We start from the raw sequence: 22,529 nt of genomic DNA, 5'->3' as shown, positions 1-22,529 counted from the left end.
GCCTTCAAGACCAGCACTTACATTAATTAATGCGTCTTTCCTGTTTGGTGAATTACACAATTACAAAAGAGCTTTAAAATGCAAGTGCTCCACATAACTTTATACCGTGGGCTATAGAAGCTCTAAGTGAGATCAAGGCATGCAACATCCTCCAAGCATTTCATCAGATCTAAACACTGAACATATTCTGATCAATGTAACACCTATTTGAACCATGCTAACATACAGGGGAACAAGGCTGGTTTCCAGCTGTGCATTTGTCACTGTTCCGTGAGGTCTAGGGGCCTTGGCATGAGCTGGCACCTCATCTGCCAGTGTCACAATAAGGTTCAGGATTAAAGAATAACAAGGATAATTGCTTGGACACTAACAGTAGCTTGATGTAGAAATGGATTCTGTTACTTTACAATGGTGATTCATGCTGTCATGCACAGGGATGCAGCAGCTGCCAGATTAGATACAGGGAAGAATTTTTCCTTCCACTGCAGATTAGCAGGGATTTTGAGGAGCTGATGGGGTAGCAAGGAGACTTTCTTCTGAAGAACTTAGTAAAAGTTGTCCACTAGGCTCAAGCAGGCAGGACGGGTTGTGTGATTGAAGGCTGCGCAAAACTCTTTGGGTGGTTTTGGTTTCATCACATCATCCTCTCCTTCTATGTTCCTAAAGAAGACCTAACTGAGCTGCACGATTGTTTTTCTTTAAAGTACCGGGACAGGCTCCAGCTGCCCAGCAGGAAAGAGCCAGAAAGAAATGAACAACAAAGGAAGACAGCGGAGATGCTTCAGTGAGATAATTTTAGCTGCTCTAAACAGCACAGACAACGTGCAAACATATTGGAGAGAAAAGACAAAGGGAACAAAGTCTCTGCTGTGCACCGGAAACCCCAAATATGGAGAAAAAGAGGCATTTTGTCATAGTTTGAAGCAGACTGAGAGCTGCTGGTGGCAGGGGTAGTGCTGCTGACCGAGCACCACCCTCTTGAATCAAGTCTGAATGTGACCCTGGCCACATCCTGCATGTGACAGGCTCTAGTGTATTATGCTGAAGCTCAGTCCAATAGCTGGCACAGAATACCAGAGTTGGAAGAGACCTCAGGAGATCATCTAGTCCAATCCCCTGCTGAAAGCAGGACTAATCCCCAGACAGATTTTTGCCCCAGATCCCTAAATGCCCCTCTCAAGGATTGAACTCACAACCTTGGGGTTAGTAGGCCAATGCTCAAACCACTGAGCTATCCTTTCCTTGGGCTACCCTGGGATGCCCTAGCAGCCAAAGCCATGGTATGCCCCAACATTCTGCACCTCAGCATGTCCTTGCATCCTGCTCCTTGACACAACCCGGTACCCTGACTCAGGGCATGCTGCAGCATCCTGATTGTAACAAGCCCCAGCTCTGTGGCATGCCCCCGCAGTCTGTACTGGGACAGGCCCCAGCACCCTGTACTGTGACACACTCTAGCACTCTGCCCCCTGCCAGCCTGCCTAGGCAGGTTTGAGGAGGAGGATTTGGGGCCATTGGCGGAAGGGAAACAAATTCAGAGCTGGTGTATGTGTTTGTGCGGAGAGGGGGCAGTGGATGGTAGTTTCCTGATCAATGGAGGTCAGGGAACACGCTGAGGCTGAGAGAAAGGGGAAGATGCCTGATCTCCAGGGGAGCTCCAGTCCGTCTTTCCAGAGCTCTCAGTCTCGTACTGAACACAGCACTGGCACCTTGGCAATGAATGTTGCATCAGTGTCTCCGTCAGCCCCTGGCTGGGTTAGCCCTCCGCCCACGTCACAGAGCACCCGGTGCCAGCAGATCTGGCAGCATTGCATGAATTGCCCTTAACCCCAGTCAGCGCCACACTCCAGTGAAGGCAATCAGCCTGATTCATGTACCAGTCATGCATTTGAACGTTTTTAGGTCTCTTTCTATAAGTCTATAATATATAACTAAATTATTGTTGTATGTAAAGTAAATAAGGTTTGTAAAATGTTTAAGAAGCTTCATTTAAAAATAAATTAAAATGCAGAGCCCCCTGGACCGGTGGCCAGGACCTGGGCAGTGTGAGTGCCACTGAAAATCAGCTTGCGTGCCACCTTTGGCATGCATGCCATAGGTTGCCTACCCCTGTGCTAGGGACACCATCACTGCCCATCCTGGTTAGAAGTCTTTCATGGACCTATCCTCCATGAATCTATCTAGTTCTTTTTTGAACCCTGTTATAGTCTTTAGGTGCTGTGTAGACATGATCCTGCAAACCCTTCCTCATGTGAGTTATTACTGATGTCAGTGGGGCTGCTCTCTTCACTAAGGATGGGCTGCCCACAGTGCCCAGATTCCCACCCTCAAGAGCTTACGAATGTACAGCCCTGGGAGGTGCTGGCAAGGCACTCGGTGTCTTCCGCCTCTGGTGATTTGCTAGGGGTTGGGGATGCTGAGCACCTGGCTGGCCAGGTCTCTGAGCTACAGACCAAGAAGCAGAGCGTAGGGAAGTGACAGCACAGACAACAGCGGGTTCATGCTGGCCCGAGTCCTGGGCGTGGGGCTGGTATATGCTTTCCCCTGGGGGTACGTAACAACCTCGGCTTGCTGTTAGGATGCCAGTCGGGGAGCAGCGCCGGGGGAAGGGGGCTCAGAAGCTCCCCCTCTCATGCTGTTCCCATCCCTATTGCTCTCCATTCAATTTGAGGAGGCTTTCTGGGCATGACAAGTGTTGCCAAGCGTGACAGAGACAGGCCAGCTGTCTGTCAGGGCATGGCCCACCCAGGCTAGGGGCTCTGATTTCTCAGCAGTGTCCAGCGGGAGGTGGCTACACAGCAGGATGGCATCTCCGCTCCCTCTCCCCATGGCTCTGAGGCATTCCTCCTCTCACCTGTGACTGTCTCAGGGTGGCTCACTGCTTTTCAGAGCAGGGGAAGCATGTGGGGGTGAGGGTGTTTGCACGGAATGACAGCAGCACATTCAGGAGTCTGGGAGTCAAGGAGATCGCTTTCTCTACACCTGTCACTCACGCTCAGCCCACGCGTCTACCCCTCCCACGCCTCACCCCCCTTCCCTGTCATCCTCTCGCTCCCCCTCCTGCCTCTCAGTCTCTCCCCACTCCGGCTTTGAGCCTCACTAAGGCAGGGAGCAGATACAGACCAGACCAACTTGCTTCTCCAGCAGGACTGCCCAGAGGATTGAGGGGGCCTGGGGCAAAGCAATTTCCAGGGCCACTTCCATAGAAAAAAGTTGCAATACTATAGAATACTATATTCTTGTGGGGGCCACTGTGGGGCCCAGGGTCTGGGGCAAATTGCCACACTTACCCCCGCCCCCCCCCGGACGGCCCTTTTCTCCAGGGCGTTCCAAGCAGGTGCTGGGGAAAACTTGACAGAAAAAAGGGAAATCCAGATATCCTCCCCCCCGAGGTGCCTTTGCTTCGTAAGGTCAAGTGGTAACACAGGCTATTCTGGGTGAAATGGAGGAAGACACTCGTGAGCAGCAAACGAGCCTTGCCAAAGACCTGATGCCTCTGGAATTATTTGTGTCCTGGTAGTGCTGAGATCAGGGCCCCGCAGGCGCTGTATTGACCCATAGCTGCCAACACCTGCCCCAGGCAGCCAACAGGCAAAGGGAGGCCTGGTTATCCTCACTTCCCAGATGAAGCCCAGGGAGATCCAGTGATCTGCTCGGGGTCATCCGGGGCGGTTGTGGTGCAGTGGGGACCTGCCCCCAGGCTGAATCATTCTCCGTTACCTACAAGTCTGTCGTTCGGCTGAGAGCAGCTCACACTCCTCCACACACACAGCCCCTGGTGCAGGCCTTTCCTCAGAGCAGGACTCTCCCTCAGCCTCTGGCTGGGTTCAGGAGCGAGCTGTTGAGTTGTATGGCATTGTGAAGGTTGGCCCTCACTGGCCATGGGGCAGTGCTGCACTGCCCTGGCGGGACCAGCAGGAGGCGCTGTGCTTCAGGGAGGCATGACCCCCTTTGGGGAGAGCGGTAGCAGGCAATGGAGGAGAAGGTGGGGAAGCTCGCTTTCCCCCCTCCCTTGCACACACACATTCATAATCTGGCCCTTGGTGAATTTAGTGCTGGTGAAAGGAGTTAAGCAGCTTTGGGTCAGGATTGAGACCTGTCAGCCAAGCCTGAGGACTAGCCTCGAGGCAGACTGGCTTGCGGTAGGACAGCCTGCATGGCTGAAGTGAGGTTCCTGTGCCTGCCTTTTTCCTAGCCTTGTTGTTGTCCTGCTCTAGTCCAGTCCTGCCTGTTCCCCTGCTCGCTTCCCGGCTCTTGGCTCTGACTTCTGATTCTGGACTGCTGTGGCTCCAACCATTAGGTCTGACCACCCACACCCCAGTCCTGACACTGTTAAAAACATAAGAATGGCCCTACTGGGTCAGACCAAAGGTCCATCTAGCCCAGTATCCTATCTGCTGACAGTGGCCAATGCCAGGTGCCCCAGAGAGAATGAACAGAACAGGTAATCATCAAGTGATCCAGCCCTTGTTGCCCATTCCCATATTCTGGCAAACAGAGGCTAGGGACGTCATCCCTGCCCATCCTGGCTAATAGCCATTGATGGACCTATGTTCCATTAACTTATCTAGTTCTTTTTTGAACCCTGTTATAGTCTTGGCCTTCACAACATCCTCTGGCAAAGAGTTCTACAGGTTGACTCTGCGTTGTGTGAAGAAATACTTCCTTTTGTTTGTTTTAAACCTGCTGCCTATTCATTTCATTTGTTGGCCCCTATTCTTTTGTTATGAGAAGGAGTAAATAACACTTCCTACTCATTTACTTTCTCCACATCAGTCATGAGTTTATGGACCTCAATCATATCCCCCCTTAGTCGTCTCTTTTCCAAGCTGAAAAGAGTTACAGGTGATTTTACAAGTTTAACTGAACATATAGGCCATTAGATCTTGGAGACATGCTTTGTTGTTCGTTGAGATGAAGGTTTATTTAGAAACTGACCATACCACTGAAAGTTTGTTCTCCCTGCCTGTGAGTCTCTGCGGCTGAATCAATTATTAGGCACAGAGCTGCTGCCTATATGGTATATACACACACAAGAGAAACATCACAGGGTGTCACATTGCAGCAACTAATGGGTCCAGTTATTGCCACCTCCAGGCTTGCAACATTATAAGACAGGTCTGCAAAATCAGGTTGTGACATTGCAGTCTATATGGTTTTATAAAAATATGCTAATGAGTGAATATAATGTAACTAGAATATGCTTCATGCAAAAGGTCTCTTGTAAGGTACCATTACAAAGCTTATAAACTACTCAGTGCGATCATCCTATTTGTATAAATGTACCGCTCTTGTATCTGAAACTAGGAATATGAAATATAACTCTGAGGGCCTATTGTAATTATGCAAAGTGTGGGTGGTTTGGAATCTTGATGACTCCCATTAACCAGGCCAGTTGTCTGCAGATGGGTGTGTTTTATCTGTAAGTCTCCCTGTATACGTGTGTGCTGGCAAGTGGGCAATGAAATCTTGCAGTGACGTGTGATCATATCCCCTGAACTGGAATCCATCTTTAACCTGGTGTCTTTCCATTGAGAAGGAAGGGGTGGGTGGGAATCTACAGAGGGACAAAGTATTCCTGCCTTATGCAAAAGATATATAAAGGGATGGGACAGAACAAGGTTGAGTAGCCATCATGAAGAATCCCCTAGCTACCAGCTGAGCTGGAACAAGAGCTGTACCAGGGGAAAGAATTGTGCCCAGACCTGGAAGGTGTCCAGTCTGAGGAAAAAAACTTACTGAAGCATCTCTGAGGGTGAGATTATCTGTATTCAGTTTGATTAGACATAGACTTGTGTGTGTTATTTTATTTTGCTTGGTGACTTACTTTGTTCTGTCTGTTACTACTTGGAACCACTTAAATTCTACTTTCTATATTTAATAAAATCACTTTTTACTTATTAATTAACTCAGAGTATGTATTAATACCTTGGGGACCAAACAACTGTGCATCTCTCTCTATCAGTGTTATAGAGAGTGAACAATTTATGAGTTTAACCTGCATAAGCTTTATACAAGGTAAAGCGGATTGATGTGGGTTTAGACCCCATTGGGAGTTGGGCATCTGAATGTTAAAGACAGGAACACTTCTGTGAGCTGCTTTCAGGTAAACCTGCAGCTTTGGGGTAAGTAATTAAGACCCTGGGTCTGTGTTGGAGCAGACAGGAGTGTCTGGTTCAGCAAGACATGATGCTGGAGTCCTGAGCTGGCAGGGAAAGCAGGAGTAGAAGTAGTCTTGGCACATTGGGTGGCAGCTCACAGGGGGTTTCTGTGATCTAACCAGTCTCACAGGTAATTACAAGTCAAGAGGGTTTTTAATTGCATTTTTTTCCTGCCTTCCAGAATTGCCAGACTAGATCAGACCACAGTCCATCCACTGTGTATCCTGTCTCCAATGGAGGCCAGCACCAGGTGCTTCAGGAGATGGTGCCAGAAACCCACAGTAGGCAGATGTGGGATAAGCCGCTACCCGCATTAGAGCTCAACCTCACCTATCAGTCTCCTTACCCAGAGCCGTCGCTGCCTTTCTCTTCCTCTTGTCTCCCCTCAGTCTCCTTCCTGCTCCTCACGAGGCCAGATTTGCCTCTCATTTACACTGCTATAAGTCCAAAAGTAGTCACAGCCCCAAGTGTTCAAAACTCAGACCCCCAAATTCATGCAATTACCTTAAAATTGTCCACGGAAGTCAGTGGAGTTGCACTTGTGTAAAACCAGGCTAAGAAAGCTCAGAATCAGGCCTCCTGACCACAGGAAGTAACTTTTCCCTTCCTCTCCATCCCCACTGCACCCTGGAACCAGCTACTCAGCTGCAAGTCTCAGCAAACAGAAGGCGGCTGCATGCATTTAATCAAGCTGAAACTCCCACTGGCTAGAGCAGGCCAGTGGATAAAGCTGGAAGTAGCATTGATCAGAGAAGCAAGCACTCACACTGTGGGTTAAACAAAACACAAAAAGCGGTGAAAGGCAGCAGCAAGCAAAACAGGGAACATAAACAAACCTCAGCACACGCCATGGGTTAGTCTGTGTTGCAGTGGCTATTGCTGAGAGGGCAGCTGGCTGGATACTGACACTTGTTGGCATGCAGCCTAGTGGGCTGGAATAAGTGTTTAGCCAGCACAAGAGGCTTGGTAAATTAATGCAGCCCACTTAATTAGTGGAGTGAGTAGCTCCCTAGCCTGGGCCTCAGGGTTGGTTCTAGTCTTAGCTCCTGGGCCAGTGCCTCCATTTCTCCTTCTGTAAAATGGGACCAGTATTAATAGTGACTTCCCAGTGAAGTGTTTTGAGGTCTGCTGAGCAAGAGCTGGGTGTCTTTGTTATTATTACCCTGGGAAGCTCCTGTTTCCCCTTGTCCCCCTTTTCACTGACCCTGGCCCTCCTGGCAAAGAGGGGAGCACAGCAAAATGTAAAGGCCACAGGTGGAAATCAGAGACAAGAGCCGGTGGCCAGATTGTCAGCCGGCGTAGCTCTGTTAACCTCAGCGCACGCTAGCTGAGGGTCAGATCACAAACTTTCTAATATGCTGCAGGCACTGACTGAGGCTTCACATTTAAGCCTGACTTGAGAGAGTGTATGCGAAAGAGCAAATTGATCCCCGTCTCTCACAGTTCAAAAGCAGGCTCTATTGGCAGGAGTGTTTTGTTGATTATGGTTACCAGGGATTTCAGTCTTGTCAGCCCCAAGTGTTCAAAACTCAGACCCCCAAATTAATGCAATTACCTTAAAAATCAGAAAGGTTGGGCTACTTTTATTTGCCATCTGTTCTTTTTTAACCTTTAGGGTTTCCACTTTCCAGTTTTTCTCCCCAGTCACGAAGGGCCAGAGTCTTACTTTTTTTTTTTTTAGTGTAAACTGAGATTCTCGTGTAATAACATGACTCCAGGAGCTGATGCTGTAAGAAAAAGCATTGACCATCACAAGATGGGTGAAGTCTGGCAACACTGAGATCTCCAACAGTGTTCAGAAAAGCTTTTCTAGTTACCCAGGAGCTTCCAAAGCCAAAGTCAAGCAACCCCACTCTGCTGGATGAATTGGATTTGGGTATTATGCAGACCAGTTACGGACCACAGCTATGCATTGTGCAGAGTACAGGTGGCTTTAAGTTCACCTGTGCATGACCCTGAGCCTGCTGTAGCTCTGTGCAGGCCAGTGACCCTGAGTAGCCATGTCAGGCTGCAGCAGCCACACAGGGCTATAAAAGACCATCAAGGATCAGCCAAGCACAGTGTCCCAGCCAAGCCCTCTCTTCCCTGGGCTAGCTAGTGCACTGGTTAAGCCAGCTGCAGGGCCAGGTCATGCTGGTGATGTGGATGGAGCTCCTCTCATGGGGTTCTCCCAGACTGTTTCATGGAGACAGGCGCTGGTGAGGTTAAACTCCTGCCCCAGCATTGGCCCATCCTTTGCCCCATGGAACGAGCAAGGGGTTGACCTCCAGATCCTGCAGCTCTCAGGTGATATCACTCTGTGCCCTCTCTTGATTCTGGGCCCACGTGCCCAGATGTCCACTGCTTACCCATGCTGCCAAGGCATCTCCTGCCTTCTGTAAAGGGGATTCCCTAGTACTGGGGGATTCTGCTGATGTATCAACATGTCGGAGAGGGGATAGTACCCAGGCCACAGCCCACTCCAGCCCCACAAGAGACCCCCAGACCCACCACGGGCTCCCTGCAGGTGCTAGGACAGTGGGAATGGTGCCGACACAACCCCGTCCCCATAGGAATGCTGTGATACCAGTGCAGGCATCAAGGACACCACGTAGGCTGTTTATTTGTCCATTCTAATGCAAGTGCCAACGTGAAAGTGCCACTTTTAATTAGCTGCAAGGACCTGGATGATTATCATGTCCCTGGATGACTTTGATGCAAAGCTGGTTCGGGCTCAGGTTAGCAACACTTTACAATAGCGACTGATGAGAACTCTGCAGATGCAGTCAGTGTAATCTCGCCCACTGATGAAAACCAGGCCCTGGGGTGGCTGGAAATCAAACCACAATGCCTCCTCCCCATCATTTTAAAATTTACTGTTGAAGAGGCATTAATACTTACATAATTCAGAAACAGTGGACAGACAATTCAGTGCTCAAAGGAAGAGGAGTACACACTTAAAAATAACCCCAGCTAATCAATGGGGCCCGGATTCCACGCTCCACTACACCCATGCCGAGCTAGAGTCATTCAATTGACTTCACTGACATTAGTCTAGATTTTCACCAATGTAAACAAGATCCGAATGTGGCTTGGTTACTTTTCTAGCAACGGACGTGTCCCCTCTCAGCTAATCAGCTTGATACATGACAAATATACCAGGCCAATTTAGCTACGTCCCTATTATCACATTAATCCTATCAGTGTCAGAACAGTCAAGGGCACTGTTCAGATTGGAAAGGCAAAAAACCCAGGAAAAATAATAAAGAGAATGAGTTTGTTTCCTTGATTATGCCTCTGCTGGTTTGACGCTGTGCGGACGCAATGGTAAGAGCAGGATAATCAATCGCTTGTTAATATTTTCCCTGCCTACCAAGGAAACAAAACCAAAAAACATTGCATTAGAAAGTAAAGGCCGCTCTGAATTTTTTTTTCTTTTTTTAATGCTGGAATAAGATTTATCTGGCTCCAAAAGGAAGTGCTAGTTGGTGGGAAAAAATTGGAAGAACTCGCAGGTTTCCCTGCTCCCAGCTATTGTCAATAATAATAATAATTAATACCAATAAAGCACTTATCCTCTGATGTCCCCCACTTGCGAGCTCCCTGCTGCCACAAAATGAGGGGGTTTCAACAAAGAAGTACAGTGGGCGCCCACTCTGAGGCGGCAAGAACAGTGCAGGCACTGATGTGAATTTGTGTTGTGGTTGGTATGTTGTGTGTTCTGAGTGTGGTTTGAAATGTTCCCGGCTTGGAGACGGTGACTAGAGCGCTCGACTGTACTCTAAATGTAATATTATTGTTGTTATTTTTTTTTACACATCTCTGTTTCTCCTTCCGACCACCCTTCCTGCAGACGTTGCTTCCAAAAGAAAACAACCCACTGGCCAACTTTCTGCCACAGGCAGAGCTGAGAGGGCGTGTGCGCTGTTTCCATAAATCTATAGCAGGAGGGCTGGTGGGTTGAGGCTGGAGATGTGACCTCTGCAGTGAAAGAGGGAGAAAGGCTGGGCAGCTTATGGATAATGCTGTGGGTTTGTCAGCTCAAACTATAACCCCAGTGTTGCCCCTCCGCTCATGCACAAACATCTCTCGCTTGAGTTACGTGGTGCTTTAAATTCCAGCTCTCTGCCCCATCCAGGACGTGGGAAGGCCGAAGCTCCGGTGTGGCTGACACTCCAGCCAGTAATGCAGTGGTGATGCAGCTCCAGCTGGAGTTACTACAACTCACCAACCGCTAATCTAGTCCCACCGGGCAGCTCCAGTGTTTTGCAAGGCTAGGCGGAGAGGCGTCGCTCAAGCTAACCGTTGCAGTGAAGACAAGCCCACTGTTTTCTTTATTCCAGTAAAGTTCCTTGTTCAGTGTTAGAAGAAGTCAACTGTCTTGTGACTTACTGGAGTCTTGGGGTGTGGCCAAGTGGTAAATAAAGAAGAGAAAAGGTCACTGAGGAATCTGAATTGCTTGGTACGCAGGGCACAAGCAAATAATATAATATGTGTTATACTGTGGCTAATGCATAAATCTAAAAACAAAGAATGTAGGCCATGCTTACAGGACAGGGGACAGGGAAGCAGTGACTCGGAAAAAGCTTTGAGGGTTGTAGTGGATAAATAGCTGAACACGAATGTCCAGTGTGACGCTGTGGCCAAAAGGGCTAATGCTATCCTGGGCTGCACAAACAGGGGAAGCTCAAGTCGGAGCAGAGAAGTTATTCTACCCCTGAACTTAGCACTGGTGCAACTGCTGCTTGAATCCTGTGCCCAGTTTGGGTGGCTGCAATTGAATCATAGAACTGGAAGGGACCTCAGGAGGTCACCTAGTCCAGTCCCCTGCACTCAAGGCAGGACTAAGTATTATTTAGACCACCCCGATAGGTGTCTAACCTGCTCTTAAAAATCCCCAATGATGGGGATTCCACAACCTCCCTAGGCAATTTATTCCAGTGCTTAACCACCCTGACAGTTAGGATGTTTTTCCTGATGTCCATCCTAAACTGCCCTTGCTGCAATTTAAGCCCGTTGCTTCTTGTCCTATCCTGAGAGTTTAAGAAGAACAATTTTTCTCCCTCCTGAAGGAGGTTGCTAATAAATTGGAGAGGTTCATAGAAGAGCCACAAGAATGACTAAAGGATTAGAAAGCATGTTTTATAGACAGACTCAAGAGGTTAAGGGGTGACTTGATCATAGTCTATATGGACCTCCAGTCCATATAGACTGATAACAGGCTCTTCAGTTTAGCAGAGGAAGATCTAACATGGCTGGAAGTTGAAGTAGGCCAGATTCAGACTGGAGATAAGACAGAAACTTTTACCAGCAAGTGTAATTAACCGCTGGAACAATTTACCAAAGATCATGGTGGATTCTCCACTACTGACGATTTGTAAATGAAGCCTGGCTGTTTTTCTAAGCAGTATGCACTAGGAATTGATTTGGGGCAGTTCTCTGCCCTGTGCTATGCAGAAGGTCAGGCTAGATGATCACTAAGGTCCCGCTGGTCTTGGAATCTGGGAATCACAGGCAACCTCCTGAATAGTTCCCCAGGATTGGGGGCAGGTTTGCACAGCCCGTGCAGAAGTTCACGCTGTCTCGCCTTTGCAGCTCTGGAACCTGAGCTAGCTAGCTCAGAGCTAACTCCGGAGCTCAGTTCAAGCTGCAATCCCACCATGTGATTGCAGTCGAGTTAGGGCCAGCTCTGCTGCAGACTAGATCATGTTGCTAGTCTTCACAGTAAGGCTCCAGGCAGTGCTGCTACTGCAAATGCAGCACCTTCTGGCTGTTCTCAGCTGGGCGCCTCACTACACAGCCTCAGTGCTTTCCTTTAGCACCTTAATTTGAGCTGCTCTCCTGCAGCCTAGCACACAGCATCTGTCTTGGAGATGGGTAAACTGAGGCACGGAGAACATTTCTCCCCAGGGTCAAGGAGAGTTAGCGGTGCAACTGGGATTCAAACCAGGTGTGCCAAGCCCAAGTTATTTCAGCTGGCCATTCAGCCTCCCTTTATGGTAAATACAGGACCCACACAAACTCATTGTGATAGGCGGTTTTCCTTTTGGGTGACAACTGCCACTGATGTCCCAGGGGAAACATCTCGTGTGGCACAGGGGACTGCAGGCAGCATTTCTGCACATCCCTAGCACATGCAGGGAGCTGTAGCACCCCACCACAGGTGGACAGGGAGCTCTTCCCCACTGCTTGCCTCTTGCTCCTCCTGTAGCAGCCCTGTAGCAGCACTGGGGGGCTACTGAGCCCTGGGGAGTCCAGGGTTCTGGGGGGAGCCCACACTCTTAAAGATACAGGCTCAAACTCAGCCCTGAGGCGACTCCACTGGAGAATGATGAGCTGCTCCGGGAATCAGTCCGGCCCATTGTCTTTTTGATTGTCTGTGTGGGTGTTCAGCGCTCTCTCTCCCAGAGTGCACTCGTTTGGGGGTCAGCCTAATTAGCCCTTTTCCCCTCTTTGGATGTTTTGTGCCTGATTCTGATCTCACACAAGGGAATAAACCCCAGGGGAATAAACCCCAGTTTACACAATGTCAGTGAAAGATGAATCCTGTTCTTTCTATTTAGCTTGCTTTCCCTCCCTCCCTCCTTCCCTTTCTTTCTTTCTTTCTGCTCCCCTCCCCTCTGTCAGCAGTATGGGAGCCGGCCGCTCACTGCCCACCCTGGGTTTTCTCATCTCCCTTTGCGCAGTGTCTCCTCTGCTTGCTAGTGCTGGTTCGGCTCCACCGGTGACAGGGCGAGTGAGAGCCTCTCACCTCCCCTTCTGTTCTGCTCTCCAGCTTGTCATCCTCTCCCCGGCTCCTGTCTTCTTCTGATCAGCCTGCGCACAAGTGCACCGTGTGTCTTAGCTCAGTGCTGAGCACCATGGTGGCCAGCAATAAACAGTGGCAATCATAATAACTAGGCCTCAGAGTCTCCTTTCCCTGTGATCCTCCTGGCCCCGCTCTTCTTGTTTGTCCCTCTCCATGGTCCCAGCGACCCTCTGGCTGGGTCTGTCTCGGTCTGTCTCTCCCACTGTCCCCATTCCTCTGTGTCTGTGCCAGTTCTCTTTCTCCTTCCCTTTGCTTCCGGCTCCCTTCCTTCCTTCCTTGCTGCCTACTCACCTTCCTTTAATTAGCAATACCAGGAAAACAGTTGTCATGGTATTTTCCACCAGCCAGACATTCCCCAGGAAGCCCTGAAGGAACCCCCACTCCCCAGGCCCCAGAAAGCCAAACAGCTCGGGAGGGAACCAGCACACTGCAGAAAGCAGAGCTAGAATCAGACAAACTGAATTCAAAGCACCATCCGGACCCATCCTAACCTCCTGGCGACTCGGGCTTTGGGCGTGGGGTTTGTGAGACACAAGTTCATTGCTGGTGTAACTCCAGTGTTCAGTGGGACACAGCTGGGATGGAGCTAGCCCTGTGTGTGTGTGTGTGTGTGTGTGTGTGTGTGTGTGTGTGTGTGTGTGTGTGTGTGTGTGTGTGTGTGTGTGCACGCGCGCGCACGTGCATGCAGTGGAAGATGGGGGAGAAGCGTTGCACAGGGGCAGGTGTCCAGTTAGGTGTGCAAAGTGTGTACTGTGTTGTGGCAGTTGTGCAAGCAGTTCCCCAATTATGTGCACACCTGTGGTGACTGGGCATGCAAAGCAAGACCCTTGAAAACTGGGTTCGTAATCCGATGCACTCACCTAAATCACCACATGGGACATAGGCTGCATAGAACACCTAAGCTTGTCCTCTAGGAACGACCCGGTGCTACCCACGTGGGATTGTCCTTTTCCTTCTCTAACTTCCATGACTCCATGAAATCCTTGAAACTAGCCTCTTATCAGCCAGGGAGGTTTAAGGCAGGATCCCTAGGATATCAGGCCTGTGGCCGGAGGGGCATAGAGGGCAGCTGGTGATTCTGGCAGTTGGATACCTGCTACTACGGGACCAAAGGAGGAAGAGAAGCACCCTAGGTCCGTGGCATGTCACATCACAACATGCCAGGAAAGGAGGGTGCGTCAGGCACCAGCTGGGAGTTGTGTGGCTTGATCTCAGCCACTATGGTCTGGTCTACATATTGTCACCCCAGCTCCCGTGGGAGCGCCAGAGACCACCAGCCTTTGAACAACTGTGTCGGCTGGCTCTCCTCTGAGCAGGGGGTTGTTAAAACGCTGGCAACTGCTGGCATCCTGTCCGTGCTCAGGCTCCCGCTCTCCCTGCCAGAGTCAGAGCTGAACCAGCCCTAGTGACTGCAGGAGACGCTTGGCAAATAGCCTGGTGCGGACACTGCCTTGGCATGGCTGGCACGCTGCCCAGAATGTAGGGGGGAGACAGCCACTGGAGACTGGTATGAGCCACCTCGTTACATAACACTGCAAACCCTCTGAGTAAGCAGCCCAGGACAGCTCCCTCCTCCCTGGAACAAGGAGACACACGCACTCACCCCACCACTCCCCCAAGCCGTATGACAGCTCTTCCGGAAGGGAACTCTCTCTGGAAGGGAATCCTTCATCCTTCGGTTATATAAGGCCCCGGTCTCCTTTTATGGTTGGCTTTCCTGCCTTGCCAAGAACAAATTCAGCTCCATCTGCGTCTGTGGGCTGGCAGAACAATTAAAGCATCTGATTCAAGCTTAGTAAGGAACGCACTTTGGATGGGCGGATTTAATTTGGTGGAAAACCTAGATGAGATTTCCCCTCTCCTCTCCGTTCCCTCCCTCCATCACAACCATCCCCAAGATAGCAGCTGGCCTGGTGTCATTAAATGGCTGGAACAACTCCCACCTACCAGAGCTTTAGAAATTCCAGAGTGTTTTCATTTGAATCCCAGTGGCTCCGTCCACTCCTCTCCCTCCCCTTTCTCCTTTCTGCTGAATTATCACAATTTTCAACAATTGCCGGTGTGTGTGTGTGTGGGTGTGTGTGGGGGGGGAGTACAGGGGGTGGGCAAGGGACTGTGGGCGGCTGGCTTGGTGTGACACACTGAATTCATATGCATTTCCCCCCTCTGTGAGTGCCGCTGGGGGAAGCATGCTAATGATGACCTTGCTGAGTAAATAGTTGAGGGATGAATAAGTGCTTTCTGGGAGCTGAAAGGCAGAAGGTGGGATTACTCATCCATCCATCCAACTGTCTCCAGAACCTTTCAAGCACTTCTCAGCGTTGAGGCTGGGGGTGTGCGTGAGGGGGCGGGAAGCAGAGGGAGGGCTGCCAAGATTTGTGTTGCCACAGCCACCGGGCCCGCTCTCCTCCAATGAGCGCAGAGCTGAGCGTGGAGGAAGAGGCAGGGTGCCACCCACATGTGGAGCCGGGCGAGGTATAAGTACAAGGGAATGCCTGAGACAGTAGCAGTTCCGACAGGGAAGCGAACGAGCTCTTTATCGCTTTCACCCGGCACTTGGCACTCAAAGTTAACAGCAGATTGGAAATTGCTAGGATCTTAGCAAGCTGCTTCTAGCTGTGTGTGTGTTTGAGCAGAGGGAACTCTCGGCCGATTAAGATCCCGTACTCCGGACGAGGAGTGGAAGACACCGGACGCGGTGGGAGATCCCAGGCCGGGACGCCCTCTCTTTCCTAGACGCTCACTGCCGTGACGGTGTCACCTGAGGCACGTGGGACCAGCGCGCTGGGAGCAGCCTGAACGAATTTGCCACCGACTCCTGCTGGCTGCAAAGGGGACCGGACAGCTCTCCTTGGGGTGATATCTGACTCGGTTGTGTTTGTGTGAGGCGTACTTGAGGAGGCAAGAGGGGGCGGTGTGTGCCTTTCGGTAGAGGATTTAAAAGCAGGGTGGGAGTGTCTCTAAATTAAAAGCCCCGGGGTAACCACTAGGGTTTTACCTCTAGCTCTGTTGCGTTGCTGCTTGGTTTAGCCTGCTCACGCCACAGGTACCATGCAGCTGGATAGCATCACCAATGGGAGCGTCCACACCTTCCAGGGGCACCGTGGAGTAGTCAATAAGCCCAATGTGATCCTGCAGATAGGGAAGTGCAGGGCTGAGATGCTGGAGCATGTCAGGAGGACCCACAGGCACCTCCTCACGGAGGTGTCCAAGCAGGTGGAACGGGAGCTGAAAGGCTTGCAGAAATCAGTGGGGAAGCTAGAGAATAACCTGGAGGACCATGTCCCATCCACGGACAACCAGAGGTGGAAAAAGTCCATCAAGGCCTGCCTGGCCAGATGCCAGGAGACCATTGCCCACCTGGAGAGGTGGGTTAAGAGAGAGATGAATGTCTGGAGGGAGGTGTTCTTCCGCCTGGAGAAATGGGCAGACCGGCTGGAGTCTATGGGGGGCAAATATGGCCCCACAGACCATGCCAGGCAAACTGTCTCTGTTGGGGTGGGAGGCCCGGAGAGCAGGGGCAATGACGAGGAGATTTACGATTACGCCCTTGACATGAGCCAGATGTACGCACTGACTCCCTCTCCCGGGGAGATAACTAGCATGCCCCAGCCCCACGACTCCTACCAGTGGATCACTGCCCCGGAGGATGCTCCGGCCTCCCCGGTGGAGACCCAGATCTTTGAGGACCCTCGGGAGTTCTTGAGCCACTTGGAGGAATATCTGAAGCAGGTGGGAGGGACGGAGGAGTACTGGCTCTCTCAGATCCAAAACCACATGAACGGCCCAGCTAAAAAGTGGTGGGAATACAAGCAGGACTCGGTCAAGAACTGGGTGGAGTTCAAGAAGGAATTCCTGCAGTACAGCGAGGGCACTTTGACCAGGGATGCCATCAAAAGGGAGCTGGATCTACCCCAGAAGCAGGGGGAACCCCTGGACGAGTTCCTCTGGCGTAAGAGAGACCTGTATCAGACACTCTACACTGATGCAGAGGAGGAGGAGATTATCCAGTATGTGGTAGGCACCCTCCGGCCCAAATTCAAGCACTTTCTGAGTCACCCCTTGCCCAAGACCTTAGAGCAGTTGATTCAGCGGGGGAAGGAAGTCCTAAGTGACTTCGACCAGTCGGAAGAGCCAACCCCACAGAGAACCCCAGAGCATCAGCCACGGGACTCAGTTGATAGCTTGCCACCTTCAACCACAGCTAGTCCCATTGCCAGTGATGAGACGCAACCCGAGCCCCCTACCCCACCAGCTACGGTGATATGAGCTAGTATAAGTAAGGGATTGGCCTGTATTATACAAAGGTGTGGAGCGGGCTGATTTAGGAAGCTTCTCCTTAGCGAGAGGTTCTGGCTGTGACCAGTCATGGCTGGACTCAGTCCAGTGGTCCTCGGCAGAGGAATGAACTTTATTTATGGATGGGCCACGTGAGAACGTAGCTGCCCGCCTCACCCAAGTCATGTGACGCGGTGGGGGCAAGTCTGAGGATACTATTTTAACCACTGTGGGGTGGGCAGTTTTATGCTACTCCCGGTAGGACGCTAGACAGTTCCCCCCTGCAGAGGCAGCCACCCTATGTTGGCACCTTTCAAGGACTTCAGACAGGTGCAGCTAATGACCAAGATTTCCCACCGACCCACCAGTCTCGTATCCTCTGGAGAGGGGTCCCCTTCCTCAGTGGAACATCTTTGTTTTGACTCTTGCCCATCTCTGCCTTACTGACAGGGCTTTGTCCACCCAAGAGGAAGCCACTGGCTTCTGCTTCCCTCGCAACCTCCCACCATAGCTTCAGGGAGGAAACTTTTTAAAAGTTCATAATGGTTTTGAAGTGAGCCTAGAGCTGCGGCAAATGGCAACTTTAATGGGTTTGATCAATTTTACCACCTGCTGTTGTATGTCACCTGGCACCTGCTCTCATTTTTCATCCCAGTGGTTCTCTCCCGTTCTCAGCTCTTTCTCTCCTCGTGGGTTACTCATGCCAAAAAGCTGTTGCAGCAACAAGGGAAATTTCATCCCATGTCTGCTGCTGTCACGGGGAGGGAAGCCCAAACTCTCTCCCCCGCCATCCCTCCAGGTGACAATTCAGCACGTGCTGTTTCACCACTAGACTGGGCACAACTAAACCTTTGTTTCTTGCTGCATTAGTCTTCTCTATCTCAGATTAAGGACCAGGCAGATTAATGGAAATAAACCAGAGATCTTTCTACTTTGGGGGACGTGAAATGGGGCAATCAGACAAGGCACCAACGTTGTACAGGGGTAAATTCCTATTTTTTTTGTATCAAACAAACACACCCTGAACTCAGAGCAAATTTCCCCCAAGCAGCAAAGCAAGGCCCCTCCATTGGAGATGCCAGGACAGTAGGACATCAGCAGTCTGTTTCTGTGGGACTTTGCCACAGGAAAGCAGAAACAAAGTTAAGAGGTGCTACATGTGTTGGGTCCCAGACCCTGCTTGCAAAGAAGACTCCTTTATGGCAGATCTACACACACGTTGCTTTTGGAAGCTCTGATGTCCTAGGTATGAGGAGTCTGATGGCTCAACTATGTCTAAAACTGATGGACTTTCTAAACCAGCCCCTTCGTTCTGCAAGCTGGTACTAGATGGAGCTGGAATTGGGCTCTGTGCTACTTTTCCATGTTAAATATCAAAGACCAGAACTGGCTGCACTTTGACTAAAGCATGAAGATGGGACTCTGAGACAGGACATTTGGACCTTCTTGCTCATCAGGCCTGGGTAACATACTGAGGAAGGCTTTACTGGGGGCGTGCCAGCAACAGTGCCCTACACCACCGACAGCCGCACTTCAGCAACTGCATAGTATCCATCACCTGATTTAATATGCAGCATCAGCATGTGAGAGGAAAAGAGAAACTACAAGGAGTAGCTGGAATTTCCCTGGGACTCCGCAGCTGCCCAGGTGGCTCTGAAAGCCTTTGGGTGTGACACCTTCCCAGAGGCTGAAGGTAAGACAGCTTCTCTACTCTGCAATTAGCAAGTGTTAAGGCAGGTGTCATAGGAGCTAACTCAGCTCCGGGGGGCCCACAATACTGAAGCCAGGGGCGTTGCACCAAGACTGACCTTGGTCCCTAAACTTAGGTGCACCGCTGAAGCGTGTAACGCCAGAGAGAGGGATGGAGATTGCTTTGCATGGCCCCAGGGGGTATAATAGCTCGGAGTAAAGGGAGCGGATCGAGCAAAGGGAAATTAAATGCATTGAACTGTGGGATAATGCCCTGAGGGGAGGGGTGGGACATTTAAAACAGGGATAATTACTCCTCCTGCTAGCTAACCAGCCTACCAGCTCCCTCTTTGACACAGCTGAATAAGCCACTGCCTCTAGACTAAAAGTTTCTAAGTTCAAATTCTGGGGATAGTAATCTGCACAGCATGAGTTGAGTCTCAGTTCTGGAGACTTTACCCATGTCTGGGACAGAGGGCAAGCGTTCTCTCCTTGCTACTGAGACACCTTTGCTTGGCTTTGACTGCATGCCAGTGCAGACGGGGGATCTTTACACTAGCGAGCTGGGACGCGTGGGAATGGATGACAGAGTGTCAGTGCAAAGGAGTATCTGTCACTGTGGCTCACGGGTATTCTCTGCTTTGTTACAGTGACTCACTCAGCCTCTCCTCTGAAGAATTCACTCCACACTGCTTCTAGCACAGAAGAAAAGAGGCTTGAATTTTAAGGGGGAGCAGATGTCAGAATTCAAAGCCACCATGTGCCTCATCTGGAGTCCTGAGGGAAACACTCAGACCAGGTAATTAGTGTGGAGCCTCCTAAAGGGTCTAATGCCAAGTGCCCCCTGAAGGGTGCTTGGTGCCAGCGCATGCACCACCCAGAGGAGTTTATTCCTGATAGGGGGAGTGGGCATCACAGCCTTGTCTTCTGCTTATGACATTCAGGCCACCAAGCAGCCATCAGGGTCTGACCCAGGCCACCAAGGGGATGTCTGCACAGAAAAGAAAAACCCACGGCTGGCCCGAGTCAGTCGACCGGGGCTGCGGGGCTGTGTAGACATCCAGACTGGGGTTGGAGCCCGAGCTCTGGGACCCTCCCAGCCTGCAAGGTCCTAGATTCCAGGCTCCACCCTGGTGGTCTAGCCCTGAAAGTATTCCCTCTCTCCAGCCCCTGCTCCCCTGCTCCATCCCGCACCCCCCACTTAATCCTGCTTGCTGTTGCTTTTAGGGATTGCTGCTACTGTTGCTGAGACTTTTTCCGTGTGGCTGAGAGCCGCTGCTTCCACTGGGAAAAATGAGAGAGCTCAGTGCTCCCAGAAGAGCCTTCTGCCAGAGAAAGAGGTGATGGGATGAAAGAGCGGCTTTAAAGACACAGCGATGAAGAGACGAAGGGGGAACTACATCCGCTGAGCAGAAAAAGCTCCAGGGATTGCGCTGGCCAAAGCCGGGCCAAGTTGAATAGAGGGTGCTCTGTATGGAAGAAAAGGCAAAAGAGGGCATGAAGGAACAAGCCGGTCCTTGGACTTTGGAGACAGCAGAGGTGCTGGAGTTGTATTGCTGTAACTGAGCAATACTCCCTGCTGATTTAGGCGTAACTGCACCCGGGGTTTTGGAGGCTGATGGGGGCTGGAGGAAAGAATTGATCCTTGGTTGCGAACTAAAATCCTGCTCTGATTCAATTTTTGAAAGTGACAGATCCAAGCGGGCTGAGAACTCTCCTGGTTGTTAATGTTTTAACTCATTTGACCTGACTGCGGATAGTTTCATTTCATGCAGGTAGCCGTGGTCAAACCGCAATAGCTTTGGGGGTTCAGAAAAGCATCCTGGAAGCCAGATGCTTGTCTGAACAATGTGAGTCTGCACAACTGGGCCAGTCAGCTCACAAGAATAGACCCTCTTGTGAGATAATAGGCACTTCCTGCTTCTGGATGGGCCAGAATTACTGCAAGAACTGGGCTTCTTGTGCTACTTTGGTGCTTTTCTTTCCGGCCAGAACCAGGAAGTGGAATGGTGTGTGAAAAACAATCATGTGAGTGAAAATTGATCCAACTTTTTTGAACTTCAAGAAAGTTTTGGTTCATGTGTTGAGTGAAGGGTCAGGTTGGTTCTTATTTCTTCCAAATCCACCTGTCCCGTGTGTGTGTGTGTGTGTGTGTGCGTGCGCGTGTGCTGAGCAACCAAATCAATCCCAATAACCAAATTCTGCAGTATTTTGTTACATTTTGACTGAACCGATGATATCTGATGCATACTCCAACGATCAGTCAGCAAAAATGCCCGGGGACCAGATTGTGTGGATGCCACAGGAAGCTGGCAGCTAGGTAGACCATCGGGGTAAAAATCCTTTGTTTTGCAGTGCTCAGTACAAAGGCTTTTTCAGGGACCCCCGATATCCACTGGCATTGTCTTTTGGCATTTTCTTTTCCTGAACATTTATTCTCACTTTGCTAAATAAATGAAGCAAACGGAGCCATGGCACCTTTTGGCCCTGGGATTTTTGTCACCTGACCTTTAGAAGTATGCAGAACTGGATCTCTGGTATTGGTTTTATTCCACTGGTTGCTCCTAGCAGATTGTAGCATCCCGGCTTATATAATCAGCTCTTCTTGAAAGGACTCATAGTACTTCTGTCCCGGGGCAGACTGACGTGTGTGAATTGGTGTGTGTTGTGTCTGTGGAACCTAAACAGAATTCTACTCCTGTATCATTTTCTTAGGCAATTTTACATTTTAACTCTGACAAAGCTGCTACATAGGTTTATTTTTACTATAGATCTTATTAATTCAGATGATATTGTATAAAAGGTGACTCTGTGGAGCCATTACAGGCCTCTGTATTCACTGTATTAGGTTGGAAGCCAAAGGTGTTTGCAAGGTGAAATAACTTGACCTAACTGACTGTATCTGCTCGTTTATCCCTCATGTGTCACCTTGGAGTTACTGACTCACCCAAACGGTGTCAGTCGCTAGACTCCGTCAATAGAACAACACCCCATTCTGTTTGCCATTGTAGCAAAGTCTGTTCTTAGAAAAGAGCCTTTTGTAGATTTATTTAATAAAACGCTGAAACACCCACTTACACTATTCTGCTTCTTGCTCTCTATTCTTTACCTGCCTCATTCCCTGCAAAGCTAGGTACCTGCCAGCCTGAGAAAAGTTGCATTTGCTCACCCGAAAGAAATTATTTAACCTCCTAAAATCCTGCCATCATGTCTGCAGGACCAAAATGCTCAATTAAAGTACATATTTCCCTTTAATCCTGCGGATCCTGGATCCATCCTGGATGCAGTAGGTAATCTACTTAACTAAAGGGAGGGGGGCCCAGGTCTTTGTTATGAACACATTGTGCTCTGCATGGGTCTGAGATGCAGAACAAAGATGGCTTTAAGTCACTGTTAGAGGATGGCCTGGCCCTTTAAGAGGGAACAGGTCCTGTCAATCTGTGCCTCATTAACAGCCTCTCCATAAAGAGCTGACGGAAGAAGGGTGCAGGAGAGTGAAGGTGCAGAGAGTTGAAAGCTCCTGCAGGCTGCAGGGAGAGGAAGTCTGCAGAAAAGTCTTGGACTTCAGACCCAAATGACTCCAGGCAGGCAGGGCTGGAAGTAGCCTACCGAAA

General features: G+C 50.2%; 2 protein-coding genes across 2 annotated transcripts in view; both read left to right on the top strand.

The window, feature by feature from the left end:
- Nucleotides 1-22,529, top strand: part of LOC127045386 (lymphocyte antigen 6E-like) — an 810,322-nt gene that overhangs the window by 670,082 nt on the left and 117,711 nt on the right. The gene's annotated exons all lie outside the window — the stretch shown is intronic.
- On the top strand, nucleotides 15,476-21,981 carry ARC (activity regulated cytoskeleton associated protein). The gene is made up of 3 exons (XM_050941075.1): nucleotides 15,476-18,919; nucleotides 19,566-19,714; nucleotides 20,143-21,981. The coding sequence occupies exon 1, from the start codon at nucleotides 16,000-16,002 to the stop codon at nucleotides 17,215-17,217; it is 1,218 nt and encodes a 405-aa protein (XP_050797032.1). The 5' UTR covers nucleotides 15,476-15,999; the 3' UTR covers nucleotides 17,218-18,919; nucleotides 19,566-19,714; nucleotides 20,143-21,981.

This window comes from Gopherus flavomarginatus, chromosome 2 (assembly GCF_025201925.1).
Source record: "Gopherus flavomarginatus isolate rGopFla2 chromosome 2, rGopFla2.mat.asm, whole genome shotgun sequence".
Classification (NCBI taxonomy): domain Eukaryota; kingdom Metazoa; phylum Chordata; order Testudines; family Testudinidae; genus Gopherus; species Gopherus flavomarginatus.
The sequence above is the reverse complement of the archived record's forward strand: the minus strand, read 5'-3'. Positions and strand labels throughout refer to the sequence as shown.